General features: G+C 41.2%; 2 protein-coding genes across 2 annotated transcripts in view; both read right to left on the reverse strand.

Annotated features, from left to right (window-relative positions):
* The window catches only part of LOC137296089 (protein rolling stone-like), a 355,451-nt gene that overhangs the window by 226,294 nt on the left and 111,160 nt on the right, over window positions 1-17,997 (reverse strand). The window lies entirely within an intron of this gene.
* LOC137296084 (inter-alpha-trypsin inhibitor heavy chain H3-like) overlaps window positions 1-17,997 on the reverse strand; it is a 37,742-nt gene that overhangs the window by 2,868 nt on the left and 16,877 nt on the right. Inside the window, exons 2-11 of the mRNA XM_067827750.1 lie at window positions 15,704-15,798; window positions 8,107-8,264; window positions 6,712-6,822; window positions 5,779-6,026; window positions 4,915-5,078; window positions 4,408-4,687; window positions 4,136-4,275; window positions 2,231-2,821; window positions 1,835-1,949; window positions 538-597 (exon numbers count right to left, since the gene is read on the reverse strand). Of these exons, the coding sequence (XP_067683851.1) occupies window positions 538-597; window positions 1,835-1,949; window positions 2,231-2,821; window positions 4,136-4,275; window positions 4,408-4,687; window positions 4,915-5,078; window positions 5,779-6,026; window positions 6,712-6,822; window positions 8,107-8,264; window positions 15,704-15,778 (1,942 nt within the window). The 5' untranslated portion in view covers window positions 15,779-15,798. The remainder of the gene's footprint in view (window positions 1-537; window positions 598-1,834; window positions 1,950-2,230; window positions 2,822-4,135; window positions 4,276-4,407; window positions 4,688-4,914; window positions 5,079-5,778; window positions 6,027-6,711; window positions 6,823-8,106; window positions 8,265-15,703; window positions 15,799-17,997) is intronic.

The following is a 17,997-nucleotide window of genomic DNA, read 5'->3' on the forward strand; positions in this document are numbered from 1 at the left end:
CACGCTTGGTGGTAAAGGTCGACACTCATCAACCAATCATACCACACGCTTAGTGGTAAAGGTCGATACTCATCAACCAGTCATACCACACGCTTGGTGGTAAAGGCCGATACTAATCAACCAATCATACCACACCTTTGGTGGTAAAGAGCGATACTCATCAACCAATCACACTACACGCTTGGTGGTATTGGTTACTGGCAAATTCCTTTGATTACGGCTCTATTGTTTGAATTTTTTGGAAGTGGTCAGATAAATGTATTTCATTTTTGGCGGTATGTATGGTTGATAGACATATCGCCCTTTAATATGCCATGTCAGATTGCAGATTGAATTGTGGTTAACAGGAAGTATATTGAAAGACACACATCCTTGAGTGGCACAAAGCGTATTATGCGTGTCCTTGCGTAGCGTTTCGTGTATGCACATGTAGTAGTAACACAGGACATGAACGTATTCCGATGTGTTCACTTTAGTGTAATGTGTGAGACACATATCCATACTAACCAACTTTGTGGACAGACTACGGAAACCTACCTCCACCTCTGCTGGATCCACCGCCGCCACCACCACCACCGCCGTAGTAACGCCTGTAATCTGGAAAATATGGACAATATTTTATTGCGGGTAAAATAACTCAATTAAGGAAATTTCATTTATCTCAGTGTCGAATTGTTAGTGGGAACGAGACATGCACGCCATCACAGATCTCGGTAACACAGACTTAAACTCCAATTCCCTACCTATTGACATTACATATTCAATGTTGCGCAACCCGGACTGGCACAGTATTAGTTAAACTGTGTCTTGAAAGGGTTACGGTGAAAGGCCCATGTTAATTCCGTATTTCCCGAGGCGATGCGAATTTATTACTCCTAAGATCTTTGATTTTGTTTATCTTTTAACATTCAACCACCAGCAGAATGAAATGCAACACGCTTCGCAATGTAGTGTAAGTAAACGTACTCTCAGTACTTTTCTTTACACTCCACTACTGAGTCTAACAAAACCTTGTAGGAGGTCGCGTCATGTAACCTTTGAGATTGACCAATCAGAACACATCTTACCAAATCGCGAAATTCGCACATATCTTTTGAACTTTTGCCTCGGAAACGTTTGTTCCCGAACGATTCCGAATGCTATTTTCCATACGATCTCTACCGTATAATGCACGTGGATCACGCTACAATGCTGTCAACAGTGAGTAAACAGTCGGAGAAAATTGCGTTTTGTCAGTATTCAAGATGGCAGCTTGCGGAAATATTAGCTAATGGTAACCATGTCACCAGAAAGCCCAAAGCATATATACTGCAAGTCAAATTCCTGTGTTTTATGCGGATTTTCATTTACTGAGGAATCAGTGTCCCTGAAACGCCAAACCCTAAACAGTAGTCGTTGTCTGACTGGTTAAATCCTTTCGGCCTTTTCGCGTTTGATTGGGCGGTCATAGGTCGCTCAAAGGTTACCTGACGCGACCCGCTGCTAGGTTTGGTTAGACTCAGTAGACTCAGTTGTAAAGGGAGACAACTTTATGATAAGGATGAACCAATGGTAGGCTTTGTTAAACGACAACTGAAATGCAGAAACATATTTCTGGATACATGCATTGACATACATAAATAAGACATTAGGGCAGCAGTTTTATTACGCTCTTGATACTATAAGTACATACGTCAACTCTAAAATGTCTAAGCGATCAGTCGTCCAGGTGATTGCAGGTGTCAGGTGTAGCAACACAGCGTTCTGGTTGATCAGATCATGATGCTGGATACATGTCTTTGTCTGTCAGTACCGTGCAGTAAGACCAGAGTGTATGTTCGTATAGACTACTTACATGGAGGAGGAGTGGGCAGGACCCTTTCCTTGAAAGCGTACAAATCTTCATCCCGACGGAGGTCAGACAACGTGTTTTGTACGACAAGCGATGTCAGAGGAGTCACAAAACGATACTGAGGAAAGGAATTTGATGGACTATTATATACCGAGTAAAAGATGTATTTTCCATAGAAATCGGAAAGATGTAACATCAGGGATCTTCAATCTATTTAGTCTTGCCAACGTATATTGCCTTTAAAGTTTTTGCCAGACTCTAACTTTTCTGCCTAATAGGGAGAAATGTCTAATTAAAGTAATGTAACTAAATTCATGCAATATAATATTTTGAGGGTAAAGGCTTTTGAGCTGTTACAAAACAGGCTCATACGAGAATAATATAGAAACCGATTTTCACCTGAAGGGACAGTTTCAGAGCTTTCTGCTTCAGATCTTCTCTGGTGTTCCGGTCATTTTCGCCAACCCTCTGTTGCATTAGGTCCCGGATGTACAGATAAGCATGCATTCTTTTCAGAATTTCCTCAACATTGGCGTCGTCATACAGGGGTGTTAGAGCCTCAAACTGGGTCTTCAGATCCACTTCGGAACTGGTGAGTTTGAGGTTTACAGGTCCACTGTCTGACGTTCCTATGATGTTTGTTGTCAATGAGTCTATTTGAGAAGAGTCTGTTTGGGAGTCAAGGATACCAGCTACAATAAGCTCAGATCCTTCAAAATAGTTTGTGAACTCTCGTTGTGTTCCGGAGGAAATGCGTTCTGTTTCAGAGGTAATGGCGTCGCTGTACCGGAATGTGACACCGTGAAGCATGACTGAGGACACTTGGTGGTAGAAGTTCTGAATCTGTCTGGCGGGATCACCGTCTGTGTAGATCCTTCTCGCAATTCCAAAGTTCTGGAGCGCCAGTTTTTTGACAAGATCCCAATCGGCATCCTTTCCAAACGCTAGCGTGTACAAAGGGATGTCCTTTTTGTTGGCTGATCTCACACTCTGGAAATATATAAGCTCTTTTTTTAATGAGAAATGTTTACTTTGTGCTAGTTTGTTTTGGGTAGGTAGTTTATTAGTTTCTTGGGTTTTTTTACCATGCGCCTCGGCACCCCATGCAATCAGTGTAGCAGAAATCACGACTACGAGGGTTTACAAGAGATTGTGAACCTTGAGTGTCGGGAACATCCCTCGGACCCCCTGATCGTGGTTTCTCAGACTTATCAACCGTGCTTGTGTAAAATATCTTTTAAAATAATATATAGGGATCGATATCAATAAGATCAGATGTCTTATAACAGATTTCAATGGGATATACGGTATAGCGAGTGCGGTGACACACGTGGCCGTAACCTGACCGACTTTCATGAAAAGCTTGTGCATCCCATGCACTGACAATCAGAGTCATATAACAAACGTTTTCAAAACTCACACTCAATTAAGGATGAACCACCACCAGCTTACAACTGCTGTAGATATACACTGCTTGAAAAACAAACAACACAATGTTTTACATCACTGCATAGGGGATGTCTACCCGACACACGGTATAACGTGTTCGTTCGACCCTCGGAATTTTCCCTCCTCCGTGGTTTGTGACCAAAACCAAGGAGATGTGTTTTATGCGAATTAGGAACCGGCTTGAATGTTAAGAGGTATTATTTTCAATTTGTACAAATGTTTTGTGTACATGCACTGAGCAGAACAACTGATGGAACAGCTCGCAAATGATGGAACAGTCGGTGCCACCTTCAAGTGCGACTGGCAGCCAACATCTTTGACGCCTTTGATTGCGCTACCTGTGCCCAGCACGTGCGTTGCCCATAGAACTCGTCATGTGAGGAACGCATGATTCATACGGACAAACGATCTCCTTTTCCAACAGCGATCCTTTGTGGCTTAGTGGATAAAGCCGCTAAGGTAGTCAACAAATGGCTGCAGGTTCGAATCCAGGTATTGACACAATATGTTGGAAGTTTTCAATGATGTGACATTTTAGGATCAGTGATAGGAAGACTTCAATCGTAAATGATAATTATTTCAAAACCTAGGTTTAGAATTATCAGTGCAAACTCTCAGCAGTCACAACTTTACAGTTCACATCCCAGGTATTTACAATACACATCTCTGGTTGAATATAGTGTCACCATGTGATACGATCTTGAAAAGACTGTCTGAGCCGAGCCGTTAAAAGCCACATAGGTTGATAATGACTGAAAACTGACAGGCACTGTTTATGAATTAAAACATTCAAAGGAGGTTCCCATCCTCCGTTATATGAGATCTGACATTCAGTACCGTTGGGAATTGTCTTACCTGCAATAGTCGGTTAGGATTACGCTCGCCCGCCGTTGCTCTTCCATCAGTTAGGAAAATAATGAGAGCTCCCTCAGATGACCTCTGTCTTTCGCTCAAATACGCCATCCCTGATACAATTCCCTTTCTGATGTTTGTCCCTAAAATATGTAAAATACCACAGTATTACATATTGTTTTCCATCATTGAGAACAGAATAATGACATAATACTCGATATCACTACTGAAGTTGTATTACTATCAGACAAGTTCCGTTAACATGAACAACTTACAGCCTACTGATTTGAGTGAGTCAATGTATTTGACAGCCCGTTCAGCATTGCTGGCCTCCGCCATGTCCGACTGCCAGTATCGGACACGGGAGCTGAATGAGATGATGTTAAACTTGTCGTCTGCTTTGAGATCTCTAAGGATGGCCTTCATGGCGGTCTTCAGCTGGTCCATCTTCCCGTTGTACATAGATGAGCTCGTGTCCAGGATAAATACGATGTCTTTAGAGATGGAGTTATTAACATCAGGACCAAAGAAGTGAATGAAATAGCCATTTGAGACCTAGATGAAACAGACAAAAATCCATGTGTGATACACATATCTCAAACAAAATAACAAACACCCCTGGTCTTGCAAACATTTCAACTACGAAGTGGCAAGTAGAGGCAGGTGCTGAGCATGTAGTTTCTTCGCGTCATGTGTAACAGAATCAATGCTGAAGCCGTTCCTCTGATTATGGCAGAATCACATGTTCCCGTGTCATATGCAGCAATGGCTGCCAAACTTACCAGGAGATCGCCAGCATCAAAGCCCCTGTCCACATCATACATCACCGAGAAGACGCCAGAGATTCCTTCTGCCCACCGTGTCAACTGTTGTTCCAGGGTCGGGTGGAAGCGAATGTACGCTGAGTTGGAGGTGGGTCTCTGTATGACAGCCAGGTTGTTGTTCTCTAGGGTCAACAACAAGCATATACCTTACGTCTGCCAGCTTCTCCTCAGATAAAGAGTATGCTTCTTGTATACCCAGAATGAAAGGTTCGGCGCCGGTCTATTTCACAACTAAGATGTGATGTAATTAGGAGGACCAAGCCTATCCTAATGTAGAGAATGTTCATCTAGTAATTGATTTAGAGACATCATAATCACTTGTATTTCAAATTAAAGGAAATGTTGTTCAAAATAAGACGCTACTGCCTTTTAAAGCTAAATAACTATTCCCATCCTGCTTATGCAAAACTATTAAACTTAGGACTTAGGTTTCACCTGTCCAGACTGACGACTATGCTATCATATAACAGTCATTTCTGATTTTCACTTTTCAAAAGAAGGTAACTTGTTTGAGCAAAACACAATGCCTATTTTCTAAAAGCGCACACATCCTGTTTAAAGTAAAAGATAATTTCATTAATCGTTTTGTCTTTAAACTGAAAAGCACTAACCGTTGATAATGTTATTTTTCTGAAAAAATATCCTATCAGACAACCAATAGTGGCAAATGATACTAGGTGGCGCTTCACGTTTTGTTCTAAGTATATGTCAGAAAGATGACTTCTAGGAATGATTCACATCCGGGTCATGAACAAAACTGATTTTGCTTGTCAGAAATCATATACAGCGTACAGGTATAGAAGTATAAAACTGAGTCCCTACCAGTGATGTCTACATCCGTTATACTGTTGCCAGATATTGGCGGGACTTTGAGTGTGGTGATGGCACGTGTGTCCTGTATAGCGACATCGATCTTCATGTCCGGAACAGGCTGACCAGGGTCGATGTAGATGGAGTGAGTGTAGACACTGTCACGTCGTTGTAGCACCTCCTCATACGTCAGATTGAAGGTAAGGTTGGCGTTTTTTGGAACGCTCAGGTTCATTATGAACTTGTTCGTCTCATGGGCACTGCATGTTATAAACTAGATTACATCAGACGTCGGGTATTTTCCTGATATATACAACATTTTTCACAACATTTTTCACAACATTTTTCACAACATTTTTCAATTATTTTTATGTTTCCAAATGGATCGGATGGCCAGAAGAACTAACATAGGTAACGCTGAGTGAATTGCTAGGAATGTTCAATGTGGGGTGTATATGCAGTCCTGAAGATAGGTAACATAGAATAGGACCTACGTCTGAAGGAATTGCACCTGTCCATGTGTCAGACTGTTCAAAGTGTGGTATATTTGCATTCATGACATAAGAACGTGGGTGATATGGAATATGGTGTACCTCTAGATGAATTGCAGGCGTCCAAGGTAAATAGTTGCTGTGCTTTCTCTAGATTCAAACTTGACCCTTGAAGCAGGATGATATGGCATAAGACGTACCTCTGACTGCCATCAAGACTGTCGTGTTGAAAATGTTCGGGATGTGTAACAATGACGTGCAGAGGTGGCTAGTAGTACATACAAAGTAACTCTCTCTGCCATCTTTACAAAATGTCGCATATCGCAGTCTTGTCAAATGCACATGGATCCCATGCGATAAGACCTACCTACCATTAGTGGATGGACACATTCCTTGACGTCAGACATGTAGTGAACAACTGTTGACCTATACATTTGGAATGAACATGACGTACCTCTGGCTGATCTTGCCGGCAGCATGACCTTGTGCTTTAGCTGCGATGTACCTCTTTTCAGCACTTTCCTTTTCATATACACTGCTGAAGTACTTTTGGTCATTGAATGTACTGAAAGAGAAGAAAATACCCACAAGTCTACCTCGGATTGTTTTATCCTTTTTTCAGGCAATATCAATTACATTTGATAATGTCTTCCGTTTATCGGTTTATATCTTTCTATCAACTTCGGGGAGGTGGGCTAGTTCGTCATGCTGTAGGCCCCGGTTGTTTCTTCACAAAAGTACAATGTGTGAAGCCCATATTTGGTGTCGCCAGACGGTATATTCAGGCCCCGCTAAGTAACTGAAGGAATTATGGCAAATTTGAAGGAATTGCATCTCAAATGTAACAAACGCAGCCCACTGTCGAAACAGTGATATCGGTAGTTTACCGGTAATAACAGAAACACAACTATAAGGGGCATGACTTATGACGCTCTTTTGCAGTGACGATCATTTCCTAAAAAAATAATTTATAGCCCCAATAACACCTCATACCACCCCATGCAATTTGCCGTAATTCCTTCCATTACACAGTCAGTTAGTCTATCAACATGACAGTGGTTTTCTGTGTACTAAATTCCCTTCCTTAACTTATCGAAATTACACTTGTACTTTTCCTCGAGCCAAAGAAAGATGGTCGTTTGCATTTCGATGAGAAATGGGATATATTGGGTGTCCCCCCCAAAATGAACCGGTTTTTGACAAGTATTTTCTCGTCGACAGATACACCGAATTTATTAAAACGTTTCAAAGAGTAACTCCTCTGGGGTATCATCAACATGTCTGCGAAATATCTAAGATACTGCTTGCAAATTATGCAAGCATTGTCGAATTCAAAACAGCATGTCAAGATGCAGTATCAAGGGGAAACTCACTTATTGCAGTCTGTGTTCAATGTGACCTCCATCTTCCTCGACAGCTAAACAAAGGCGTACGTTTCTTTCAAGCAGAAAGCCCTTTACGTATTTCTTTCACCGATACCTCCTCCCTTACGTCCAGCACATCAGCGCCCGCGCGTCCAGCTTGTCTGTCACTTCTCGGTAAACTTTCTCATTTAGAGAGTCCTATATGGCATTGCACTTTTTGTCATGCTGTCTTGAATTTGATAGTACTCGCATAATTCGCAAGCAATCTCTTAGATATTTCATGTATTTGTTGATTATACCCTAGGTTTACTTTCTGAATATTTAGAAATAAATTTGGTTTCTCTACCGCTTAAAATCTACTTGTCAAAAACTGGTTCACTTTTTTGGGACCCCACCCCCGATATAAATGAAGATTTGGACAAGATATTGAACTACCTAAACTCACTCTCCTTTATTTATTTGCCAACACTGACTAACATACTTACAAGGAGAATTCGCTGATGTAGGCTGAGTTTGGTAGCGTCACGTCAACATCGACGTCGGCAGAGACGTTCGCTGTGTTGAGGATTCTGCCTGTGACCAGCGTCTTTGCGAAGCGGTAGCGAATATCCGTTATCACATGCAGAAACTTGAACTCTGCGATCTACAATATACATTGTGTGAACGACAAAGAATATTTGTACGACCTCCATTTTTTACAGTCAGAGCATATTACACATTCCACCTTTGGAAACTGCGACAATAACTTTATTTCTATGTATTTACAGCGGTCGAGTACTTGTCACACATGAATTGTCGTTTAAACAGAGGCTACGGCAATGGATTTGTTCCATTTGGCACTTTTCTATGAAATCAAGTATTACATTTTTGTTGTGTAAGTGTGGTTGTAATCAATGTCATTGTCCTTCCCAATCACATATATTTCCAGAATCACTTGCATATTTAGACAAATAATAATACATCTCATATGTTTCAGGTGGAAAGCATTGGGAACGAGTGACATCTTCTTCATTCCTCCAGCACCAAGTCAGTTGTCTGATTGTTTAAAGTGTTCACGAAAAGCATCGGTCGATGGGACATCTCCGGTCGGATGTATATTGTAGACCTGCCTGTCTTGGTGTCCGGCAGGACATTACATCAACAGAATGTCTTCCATATTGATATTTTCATCAATAAATAAAGCAAAACATGACGGCCTTTTTTATGGAATATTAATTGGAAAACTAGGTTAGATACTGTCATAACAACAAAGGCGGGTTTTCCATAACTTTGTGATTCACGACGTATAATGGCATAGAAATAATGGATAGGAGCACAGAAGTCACTGGCGATGAACATGAGACTGTGTATATCGGATCATGTCATAAAGGTGGTGTGAAATTAATCACTATAGGAAGTCCAGTAAGCACATATTCTTCAGATTTGTACATTTATGTCACAAACATCATGGAGTCTACTGGTCTCCACAGCTTTGCAAAAGGTAATTGAAATCGTAATAACTGTGTCCCAACACTTGAACAACAGTTTTTTCAAAACACTGAAATAATCAGTATTTTTTTTAAAAAAAAAACACTGACAATAATCATTATTTGCACCTAAAATACATACAATTATATTCGACTGACTAAAATAAGAGACCACTGTGAATGTATCTAGTAACCGAAAAAGGACTCAGTGTTGAAAGACATAATCAAGCTATTAAGATCGATGGATGTCAAATCAATATGGAACGTTGGGTATATTTTTCAATAATGTTTTACCTTTTCAGTTTTAAATCTGATAGACAACATAGGAGTTAGACATGACAAGAACCTTGCTGCAAGCAATCACTTGTAAACATTGCGTATTTCCGAGAATCTAGTTGGAAGTCATGGGGCATCGATCACGACTGGTTCCAGAACAGGTCTGGCAACACGGGGACTTTTCAGAGATAGCTCTGTTCAATGCCTGTGCCACCGACTGGGTTTGGCATTCACGAATGTGTTCAGTAGGGTCGCACCCTGTGATAAGTGCATGCCTGCTCCTAGGCCTTCAATATTTCTACCTGAAACCAAAGGAGAAGACGGGTCTTGTCCAGGCCACGAAGTCCTTATGTATTAGTGGACGTCTTCCTCCTAAAGTGAATGGTACCAGATGGCAGCCCCACTTCTCACCTGGCTTGACTGCATTCTTCCGGTCATATCCTGCACGGGAGGCATGACAATGCTAAGACAGAAGGCCTCGTGAAGATGGTCTTGGATAGACATCTGGTAGCTTTCATGCTCTCCCTTCAAGTATGATTTTGTTTTAAACATATGTTTATATCCAAATAATTGTGAAACATTGCAATTTTACATTGCATCAACTGCATAGGAACTTGTTAATATTTCAAGAAATATTCTCCTATTTCGGTGCTGGGTAATAATTCACTGAAATCGTTAAATCACTGGATGCATTAATTAACACTACAATTTTCAGAATCTCTTTACGTCCCTCCGGGAGCTCTCACAGCAACTACAGATGAACAATGCTACTTTCTCCGATGTCCTACTTTTGACTGAGGAGATGCATCAACATTGCAAAGAAAGGTATTTTCATAATTTGGTCGTAACATATCTGACGTTGTTGTGTTTTTAGTTTGGGTCCTGTGAATTTTCAGTGGGTCAGACAGATTTCTGAAAGTCACAGGGCCCTTGCCCAGCAGAGCTACAAACTATTTTGTAACAGTCTTACAAATCCGCACTAACAGACTCGGGCCCCCCGATTGGCCATTCTCACTGCATATTTTATTTCCATTCAATCGGATGGCCCGAGTCTGCTCAGTTCACATGAATGTCAAGGTCACCTATGCCCGGCGATTTGGGTGAAAATGCTTGCTTACTGTCGAGAAAATGACATGTAGGATATATAGATGTTGCAATAGGTTTTCCGATCCGCGGAATGCCGCGGCCGATCGAATCCAGCCCAACGCTGGTGCTGTCAACGGGGCTGGAATTAATAAAGGAATTTAAAAGGTGAGTTTTCGCCGTGCTGGGTGATCCATGATTTGGGCGTGAAATTGCAGAGGTAGCTGTTATCGATGATTCGTGGCGTATAACTTTTGACATAATGATCCGATTGTGACCATTTATAGCTCATTTTGTAGGGAAATTGATCCGTTCACAATATTTTACGCGGTGACATGTAACTTTGATCGAGGAGAGGGTGGTTTCTTCGTTACATCCCTTTGCTTTTATATAGTACTAGTAGGGTCTATACACCTATATGTCTTTCGAACGCCGTTTCTAAGCGATGCTAGTACCTGTGCATGCAAACACCCACATTAAGGCTGAAAATTCTACCCCTACGTGCATATCTCTATCTGTTTAATGTGGAAATAATGTTGCATATGGATTCACCATTCATTGTATACCAGGTACCTGGATATATTCATCGTTATTTGTTGGTTGAGTTCTGTGTCTAACCAAAACCTTATCCTTGGCAAATACTGAGTAGAATATCATTTACAATGTCAACGACGGGGCCATATAAGCCTGCCGCATGATTCCAAAGGGAAAAGTGCAAAATTGGATTTAATAATGAAACGTGCACATTGCATGCAGATACCAGACGTTTGCGAAAAGGCTTTAGTATATGGAAACTGTGATGGAAGCTGCCAGTGACAAAAAATTATGTCAGTTTTTGTTGTCTCATACTGTACACAGCAATATGTCCACAACCTTACATCCATTGCGAGTAAGATGTACTAGGTATTGTGCCTGTGAAGACTGTAGCTTGATGTGCACACATGGATCTGTAGAGTGACCAAGGAGAGTCGGGACACCAAGTGGACATTTCCGATGACGGAAGCGAGATAAGACGTTCACTTTATAGTTAGTTATACAAGACCAGTAACTACTACTACAACTACTAATGCTACTTCTACTGCTTCTGTTGCTTCTACAGTAGATTAAGTAGTAGTCTGGGGAATAGATCTGATTTGGACAGAAACAAATAACTCTATTGATATTAAAAAAGGTACCCCGGTGACGTGGGAGATTCACAGACTAAAACATCTGAAATGGGGCCAAGATTTATGATGTTGTCATTATTAATCAAAATTACAGCCTGCAAATATCAGATAAAAGAAAAAATGACAGGTTTATTGGTTGGCCTGTTGTCTAGCTCCGTCCTCTAACCATGCAATGTAACTGCTGCCCTCACCTCCGATGACCTCTTCCACCACAATATTCTCTTCCTGACAAATGGCAGCTGCCCTCTAATGAATGTTTCGGTGCAGACCCTGAGTTTTGAAACTGTGTACATGTAGTGACAAAAGGAAGGTTTATATTGTTTGTACTGGTGTCATTAGTAACTGAATTGGTTAGGACAAATAATTAATCAATATGCTCCTCATATTTGCTGAATATTGCCCAGGCGTTGATTTACAGACAAAGCAAGACTTTTTCACTGAATCTTGAAGACTGCCATCAAGGCCTTATACACTGAACTAAAGTACTGTAAATAGAAATAAATAGTACCGGAAAATGGAAAAATGTGGAGTTCTCTTACACATGTATGTCTACGGTTTATGAAGTTGATATGTAGAAGTGTGAAATATCTATTAAGCTAGGTTCGTCCTAACTACAGTCGCAGTGGAATGATATTGTATTGCAATGAGCACATTTGAAATGGCCATTTTGAAATTCGACTTCGCTTCTTTATAAACGATAGCTGATATAAGACATAAAATATTTTTCATACTGAAACGATTTAGGATACGAGTAGGAGGGGTCGTCTCATAAGCAAAGCGAGGACGGGAGTCGCAGACGATGGGTGTGGTCCCGATGGGTGTGGTCCCGATGGGTGACAGAAAACTCAGTAAGATATAATAATCCATAAGGGGAATTAAATGGTGAAGTACACCGAATATCATAACACTTTATTAATAACATCTAGTCCTGTCGACCTTCGGGTGGTCATGCCACCTATATATATATATTGAGACATTTAATACGATGCTTATAGGCATCAGGTATCTTACTCTTTTACATGTCTCAACATAAACTTTATGAAAAATGGATACGTAAGATGTCAATCAGTATATGTGACATGCTCAACGCACATGAAAACTAAACACAAAATATCTTTGAGATGACCCGTTGTGCCTAAAGGCAGCACATCCACTTCATGCCAGGTGAGTCAACAGTCCGTCGCCAAACCTGACTGAGTGACCTTACTGCCATCTACTATATCATACTGTATAAAACTATAACATACGATGCTCATGGACAGTGTCGTCATTGCACAATAATGTAATCCTGCCATGAGCTGAAGATCACTGTAGTGTCAATGACATGTTTTATTCTGTGTTTCACCTAATGAAATCTTGTCATGTCTTGCCATCTGTAGCCTATTGTTTTCAACAGCTATTCGTTTTTCGTTTCTACGTTTTGCAAATTTTATGAGTAAACATGTTTTTGTGGATATCCTCCTTTGCATCCTACTGACTGCCCAGTTGGACCGAAGTGGGTTGTCAACATATGCTATGTGTAGTGGTGTATTTCAGGGACACACTTTAACAGCCTAAACAGTCATTTTTTGCTATTTCCAACAGTACTTTTTTAGGCTTGTCAATCAAGAGTTGACAGATGAAAATATTGGCAGAAAATCCTACCCACTGGTGAATATGCAGTTAACATGTTTACCACCACCACTACCACCACGACTACTACCACTACTGCTACCCCACTACTACTACTGCTACTACTACTGCTATTGCTGCTGCTACTACTTCCACTACTACCACTTCTGCTACTACCGCTACTGCTGCTGCTAGTACTACCACTACTACTACTGCTACTACTACTACTACTAACACTACTGCTACTACTACCACTACTGCTACTACTGCCACTACTGCTACTACTGCCACTACTACCACTTCTACTACTACTACTACTACCACTACTGCTACTACTAACACTACTGCTACTACTACCACTACTGCTACTACTACCACTACTGCTACTACTGCCACTACTGCTACTACTGCCACTACTACCACTTCTACTACTACTACTACTAACACTACTGCTACTACTAACACTACTGCTACTACTACCACTACTGCTACTACTGCCACTACTGCTACTACTGCCACTACTACCACTTCTACTACTACTACTACTACCACTACTGCTACTACTACCACTACTGCTACTACTGCCACTACTACCACTTCTACTACTGCTGCTACTACTACTACTACTACTACTACTACTGCTACTACTACCACTACTGCTACTACTGCCACTACTACCACTTCTGCTACTACCGCTACTGCTGCTGCTAGTACTACTACCACTACTACTACTGCTACTACTACTACTACTGCTGCTACTGCTACTACTACCACTACTGCTACTACTGCCACTACTACCACTTCTACTACTACTGCTACTACAACTACTGCTACAACTACCACTACTGTCGGGAGAGTCGACTAACGGATGATCACGTTCGCTAAGTTGTTTGACACATAACATCGTATCCCAGCAGCGCGGAACAATTCTCATGATGTTGATCATTGGAGTGTCTGGTCCAGACTCGACTTCCTTCAAACCTCCGCCATATGGCTGGACAATTGTCGAGTGAGGTAATAAACAACAAACCAAAAACAGCCTAGTCAGTTACAGCTGCTGCTACAAGCTGTGATTTCAGAAGCAAATCCTAGACAACCCGAGATCCTGTACACTATGTTTGTGAGGTATATTTGAACGTAAATTGGAAGTTCCGATACTGACGTGTCTACTTGTACTTACGAACGTCAAGCATCAAATCCCCATTATTTTCATACACCATCAGGGTACATCTACACATGTGCATGGTCACATTTAGATAGATGAGTAAGATATTACATATATTTGATGAAGAATTGGTTCAAGAATACCCTTCGTCTAACACGATATAACCGGTAACGACAGTGAACGTGTAATGCGCCTTTGTCATGTAGAAGGGACATGGTCAAAGTGCTACACACAATCTGATGATTATTACCCCAAACAGACTTTGAGGTTAGAGAGGTTAATGGTTTGAGACTAGAAGGTTAATGGTCATGTGACTTGTACCCATATTCAGTTTACTTGCCTGAGGTGAGACCTCGTGTGCTACACGTGTCTCGTGGAGGAACACGACTGAAGTCACAGAGACTCTCGAGTGTAAAATTTCAGAGTCACCCACTAAATACCTCTCTCAAGGTTTGTGGCCTCGGCTCTACTCACAGAACAACGTATCGCCACAAAGATTTGAAGTAAACTCGTCTGGTGTGCAAAGATGGGAGCGACGGAAAGTCAGTGAGGTAACTAAGCCTGTAACAGGGCGACAGCAAGTCAAATTAAACTAGACAGCTTACTACAAGGTGTGTCAGCTGCATTATTGCACTCGGAAAATAACAAAAATAATACAATTCATATGGAGAACAGGGACAGATACAACTTTTTCAGAAAGGCGGGATGCACTACTGAGAAAAGGGGTGCACATCCATTTCCACCCGAGTTTCAATAAATTGTCATTTAACAATGTTTATGGACAAAAGGACAAAAAGGGTGCAGGGGTGCTCCCCTCAACCTTCCCCACTCTTTATCCGCCCATGGAGAGTAACTGGCTGATTTATTGGTAAATGTGTGACTATCCAAAAGTTTAGAAAACGTGCGGTAGATACCGGATGATCTTTTATGCCAACCGTTGGTGATGTCACAAATACATGTACAGGCAAGTCAAATGCGTCAATGACAAACACGGGGACATCTAGTACAAATGAAATGAGGGAATGGAACGTCATGTTTTGTCACTGATGCGCGAAAGTTTAGAAATCAGCTCCAAATTTCTACCGTAAAACATTGTGTAAGTGTTAACTGGAACCAACAACACTCGCAAGCACCGCTCTTTAAATCATTCTATAGAGACCATCCTTAAGGAAATCTTAACATGTCACAAGATGGATTTATGGGACAAACGACATATGTTGAAATTATTTATTTAAGATTGTGGGTATTGATATTGGTCATATGTTTAACTTACAAGTCAATATAGAGTAAAACACATGACTTAAAAGATCATTACCTCTTCGTCTTCCGCCACGGCAACGGTTGGCAGAAGTAGAAGCAACGCCGTCATCCACATGCTTGTCTTGGTCATGCTCCCACACCTTCACGCACCTGCGCGTGTGGTATCGCCAAGAATCTCCAGTATAATGAAGAAAAGATGTGAGTCATGTGAGATGTGACCAACACAAGCTGGTGCGGTCAAGTGGGGGAACAGGCTGCATCCCTTAGCCTCAAGGACAGCCCCAAGCATCGTCTAGTACTAGCGCAAAGACGTCACTGTACTGGGTATGAATGTGTTGCGCTACTTCAATTTATAATATTTTGCATTTCGCACTTAAGTGAAGTCATGTACGATAGGGGACACTAGTAACTCCTTTTACATATAAAGTCAAATCCTTTGCTGTAAGAACGTTGATACTGGCTCGTGAGGACAAATTCTTCCTCATCCATTTTTCGAATTGACACTATTATGAAACATAGCTGAACATGTGCTGCCATGGACAGTTGCCATTATCAACACTGCCGGTTTCATTAAAAGTGTTACAAATAATTATTCTGCGAAGTAAAAATTATTATTTTGGATACAAAGGGATGTACATTAATGTGCTGATTTGATGTGGTTGAACATCACTGATTCGATGTCAAGATGAGTGACGGAGGTCTGTAAATATTCGTATTTAGAGCTACGAACTAAGGATGCAGTCAGTCAAGTGTCACTACTCCCAACACTTCTTGTACTTAGTTGACTGTACACGTTACTGGGAACCTGTATCCTTACCTACAGTCCCGGGCACACACACTGAGAATACATAGATTACTGTGTTAAGTCAATTGCGTTCCGTTTATTGTATCTGAGCCCGTACCTTGTAAATGATACATGAAGTGTCAGCTGAAATGCTTTTCCTTAAAGATGTGTATATCAAGTAACGTGCACAACCTTCAAGTACCCAAACACATCATACAAGCACACACGACACACTTTCACAACCCCTGCACATGCACAACCTACACATATGTACCACACACACAGACAATCGCCGACCAGTGGGTTTATGCCCTATGTTAATAATCTGGATTATAATACGAATATCGTGGACACGGAAAACATAGTACATACAGTGTATTTGAGGCCATATAATAATCCTTCGAGCTTTATATTCAATGTATTCAATTTTAAATGATTAAGTGGTCCTGCATTCATTCATATCATTAGAAATCACACCTGCATGCACCTCAAGATAGCTGCAACTGATTCCTGATCCTACTGACACATGGAAAACACGGAAAGGTGGCAACTTTTCGTAGGTAGTTGACAGTTCTGCGTACGATGACGTTATATGGCTGACAGCGACGTTACACTTCAATGTCTGTGATAAGTGATGGTGATGTCAGTGTTAAGGCACAGTGAAGATCAAGTAGAATGTCCACAGGCGGAAGAGAGATAACGCTGAGATGGGTTACGGAGAAGGGAGGTGTTTGAGCAAATGTACATGTATTTGAAACGCAGGAACGTGCTTTAGTTTTTAAAGATAAATATCTAGGATACCATTATAATCCAGTAACCGTGCACTGTTCTACTGCTTTAATTCTTCATAGTCTTCATGTATTGAAGTAAATGCAGCACAATGACCTACCAGACACCTAACACACCTTTATGTCACCACATATCGTCAAACACCTTCATGTCATCGATCAATTTCATACACCTTCATATAATTATACACTTTCACACACCTTCATATCATTAATCACTTCCACACACCTTCATATCATCATACACTTTCATACACCTTCACATCACAATACACTTTCATACACACTTGTATCATTATACACCCCATATACCCTTTCCGTTAACACACACCTGTAAATAACAACAGACCTTGTCAGATACCTTCACACACCTCATCATCACATACCTCACACAATCACATAATCACATACCTTCTCACGGACATTCACGTACCACGTACAGTGGTAGTGCAGTAGTAAGGCACCTGCCTACCACGCTGAAGGTTTGAGGTTCGATCCACCTCGAGACACCTAGGTTCGGGTCCTGAGGTGTTGCGAAATGCCCTTGGACATGGTACTTAGAACCACATTGTCTCTGTTCACACAACTGTATTTAATGGGAACCATTGTGGAAATGCTGGCAATATTTATTTAGTTCATTGCGTCTAACAGGCAACATGGCTGTATACTCCCGATGGAGTTGAAAAGGTATAGTAATGAATGTAGCGCCTTGAGCAGACAGAATGCCTTGGTATTAGCGCCATATAAGCGCACTACTACAATTACATCTGCTCTGTC

The sequence above is a fragment of the Haliotis asinina genome, chromosome 9, assembly GCF_037392515.1.
Source record: "Haliotis asinina isolate JCU_RB_2024 chromosome 9, JCU_Hal_asi_v2, whole genome shotgun sequence".
NCBI lineage: Eukaryota > Metazoa > Mollusca > Gastropoda > Lepetellida > Haliotidae > Haliotis > Haliotis asinina.